This window comes from Juglans microcarpa x Juglans regia, chromosome 1D (genome assembly GCF_004785595.1).
Source record: "Juglans microcarpa x Juglans regia isolate MS1-56 chromosome 1D, Jm3101_v1.0, whole genome shotgun sequence".
Taxonomy (NCBI): Eukaryota; Viridiplantae; Streptophyta; class Magnoliopsida; order Fagales; family Juglandaceae; genus Juglans; species Juglans microcarpa x Juglans regia.
In genome coordinates this window covers 26275143-26278840 of record NC_054594.1, presented here as the reverse complement: position 1 = coordinate 26278840, position 3698 = coordinate 26275143, and the positions used below count along the sequence as shown (strand labels likewise).

The 3698-nt window shown below is 38.7% G+C and overlaps 1 protein-coding gene across 1 annotated transcript; it reads left to right on the top strand.

Moving 5' to 3' along the window:
* LOC121245910 (galactolipase DONGLE, chloroplastic) lies at window positions 1-1487 on the top strand. Its single transcript, XM_041143823.1, has one exon. The coding sequence runs from the start codon at window positions 126-128 to the stop codon at window positions 1485-1487; it is 1362 nt and encodes a 453-aa protein (XP_040999757.1). The 5' UTR covers window positions 1-125.
* The last annotated feature ends 2211 nt before the right edge of the window (window positions 1488-3698 follow it).

The following is a 3698-nucleotide window of genomic DNA, read 5'->3' as shown; positions in this document are numbered from 1 at the left end:
TAGCTATTAGCCTGCACCGTCCACAATATTCATCATTTCTCTCCCTAACTCCTTCCCTCTCTCTCTGTCTCTGTGTCTCTGGCTCAGAGGTTCTCGATCTGTGTGTTTCTTGAAAACCATAAGTAATGGCTTCCACGAGTTTTATGTCAAACCCAAATATGAACGTGAACCATGTTGCATTTTCAGACAACATTAGTCGTCGGTCGCATTCTTTTGGGCAAGTTCCATTGCCCAAGAAAACCGGAACCTCATCCGCCAGACAGGCAATTTTTGCTTCTCTAGCAGCAACAGCAGTGGCGACCTCCAGGGCACAGCTCAAAACGAGCTCGAGTTTGGCTCATTTTTGGAGAGAGATCCATGGCTCCGACGACTGGGAATATCTCTTGGAACCATTGCACCCTCTCCTTCGGCAAGAGATTATTCGGTACGGTGAGTTTGTCACCGCCTGTTACAAGGCTTTCGATCTCGAACCCAACTCCAAACGCTACTTGAATTGCAAATACGGGAGGAAGAACATGTTCAGCGAGGTGGGGATGGAGAATTGTGGTTACGAAGTCACCAAGTACATCTATGCCACCCCGGACATCAATATTCCGACCCAAAGTGGTGCTTCCTGCGGACGTTGGGTTGGATATGTTGCCGTGTCCTCCGATGACTCTGTCCGGAGGCTTGGGAGGAGAGATATAGTCATTACTTTCAGGGGAACAGTCACTAATTCCGAGTGGATCGCAAACCTAATGAGCTCATTGACTCCGGCACGGCTTGACCCGCACAATCCTCGGCCTGATGTCAAGGTGGAGGCTGGATTTCTAAGCCTCTATACTTCAGACGAGAGTACCAGCAAGTTTGGGCTCGGAAGTTGCCGGGAACAGCTTCTTTCAGAGGTGTCTCGGCTGCTAACAAAGTACAAAGGTGAGGAACTGAGCATAACTGTGGCCGGGCATAGCATGGGGAGCTCTCTGGCTCTTTTGCTTGCTTACGATATCGCCGAGCTCGGATTAAACAAACAGAATTCGAGTCGACACATACCAATTACAGTGTTTTCATTCGGAGGCCCGAGAGTCGGGAACGCAGGCTTCAAGGAAAGGTGTGAGGAATTGGGTGTTAAAGTCCTAAGAATAGTGAATGTGAATGACCCCATAACGAAGATGCCGGGGGTTTTATTCAACGAGAATTTTAGGGTTTTGGGGGGAAGATACGAGTTGCCATGGAGCTGCTCGTGTTATTCTCATGTGGGTATTGAACTAGTCCTTGACTTCTTCAACATGCAAAACCCTTCGTGTGTTCATGATTTGGAGACATATATCAACTTGCTTAGATGTCCGAAGCGGCTGGACATACAAAGACATAGCGTAGATTTACTCGACAGAGCAAGAGAGATGCTCCTGACGAGTGCACAGAATTTTAACATGTTGCCCTGGATCAGGAGTACTGCTGATCAGACCAACAGTTCTGTAAACTTGGTTCAGTCACAAAAGACATATTAATTAATTTGTTGTTCATAATTAGAACAAGGAATATTGTTTCTGAAATCCTTAAAAACCTTGTACTCCTTTTTTTTTTTGTTCCTTGTGGGTGGAGGAATTTATAATCATATGTTAACCAGACTAACATTTTGAGAAGATTTTGATAGCAAGCCTCGAAAAAGAGAGAGAAGTATTATTATATACGTGTATGTCGAAGATCAATTACCATCTCTGGAAAGACATATGTCGAGGCATGCAGTTCTGTATCAATTAGCATGAAATTTATGTATATTTTATCCCCCTTTTTTCTCAAGTATGAAGTTTCAGTACCTTTTCTTCCTGGATCCGCATGGTAAGATCTTAATATACACATGATCCTGATGATCAAGTGAAGAATGGAGTACTGGATATATGCGCGGACGACGTACGACGTGATAGCCAGAATCTTCTTGCTTAGTTTAAACAGCAAATTATCTCGATTTAAGATCCGGGATGAATTAAGAAGCTAGCTAGGTAGCTTAGATTATGGATACAGCTTAGTGCACTTATAATTAGTATATATATAAGCATGCTCTCATCTGGAATCACCATCTATATAACCTGAAAATTAGGTTGTAGTTAGCTAGGTTAACAGCAAACTCGATATATAAGATCCGGGAAGAAGAAGTCTTCTATATATGCCATGTATATTTAAACTAGCTAGGTTGTACTAATTATGAATATTTTTAGTGAATTAAATATTCTGCCTTATATATCATGTCTTGTATGTATCTTATTCTCTTTTTAAAGCAGACATTTACTTAATTCGTCTGGCCATTCTATTATTATGGGTTCATTAATTAAGAACTCGTGTAATTATTTCATTCTTGCAGTTTATTAAATTTTAGGCCTTCTTTCATTTATCAACACATGCATGCATGACCTTTGATCTAGTAACTAGCTGATCTAAGCAATCATCTTTATCACCTTGCCTTTGCGCCGGCCCTAGCTAATCATGTGTACCACGGCACGATCACCATGACCATGCATCATTAACTAATTCTCACCGATCATTATACTATATATCTATCATCTTCTGCATACCAATATAGTGCACTGAACATAACAAAGATACCAACAGTATCGAGTACTAGTCCATCCAATACACTATTAGAAAATTGTTTACTTGTTACCAGTTATTTTTATTAAAATAATTATTTTAGCCAAAATGAGTTTATTATCACCATAAATAATAGTCACTCATCGCAAATAACTCATTATAAATGCTCATTTTTCTTATAGTGATATATATGATCTCCACCTTTTTTTTTTGTTATATAAGAACCGATAAAACCATGCATGTCATGATCTTGAGAGCATCGATCGCAAGTACTGAACATTAATGTTATATATTTATATATATATATATATGTATATATATATATGTATCTCATTTATTCACTCGTCATACTTATTTACCATTAAATATAGTGATCTCAGTGGAAGAATTTCCACCCTTCTTTCTTCAATTATTCCCCTTTCTTTAATTCTAAATACGTCAAATATTTAAGAAAAGTCAAAAACTAAACAAAGAAATTTTATATATATATATATATATATATATGCAGCATTACATGACACATAAATGTATAAAAGTTATAATAAAGTTATCGCTGTAATATTTTCCATATAAACATGATGCATGCATGGGATAATGGGATCAAGCTGTAACATGTATCAAAAGCAGTACTAGTTTCATCAAATGGGTACGTAGTACTTCAAACATTAGAAGCTTAGAAATTCTACGTACATAGATGATGGGATGTTCAAATGTCAGTTCAAACATTATACCGTTTTGTCTTGCCCTTTTAATTTCCTGCCAGTGTGGATGATCGTGCCTATGAATAATATCGCGTGGAAATTCTACATGAAAACAGATCTATATATATATTCAAAGCCGCATGTATCATGCATGGTTCTCTACATATTCATGAGTACTGGTAGTAGTATTCTTCGCACGTGTCAAAGCAACTTTATGAAAAAGATTTCAAGGTCTTGATATTCTTGTCATCTCATGATCATCATGTACCATTATGTTTGCATCATCGTAGGAAAGCATATTATATTATTAATAGGCTGCAGCTCATGATCAGTGTGGCCGGGTGCAGTTTTTTCTTCCTTTCTGGTCACGCTCAAGCTAACTAGCTGCTGGTTTCTGGCTAAAATCACCTCGATCGATCAAACCGCGTTTAA

What these genes read in the sequence shown, in the direction of transcription:
- LOC121245910 (XM_041143823.1), top strand. Translation starts at nt 126, where the DNA reads ATGGCTTCCACGAGTTTTATGTCAAACCCAAATATGAACGTGAACCAT.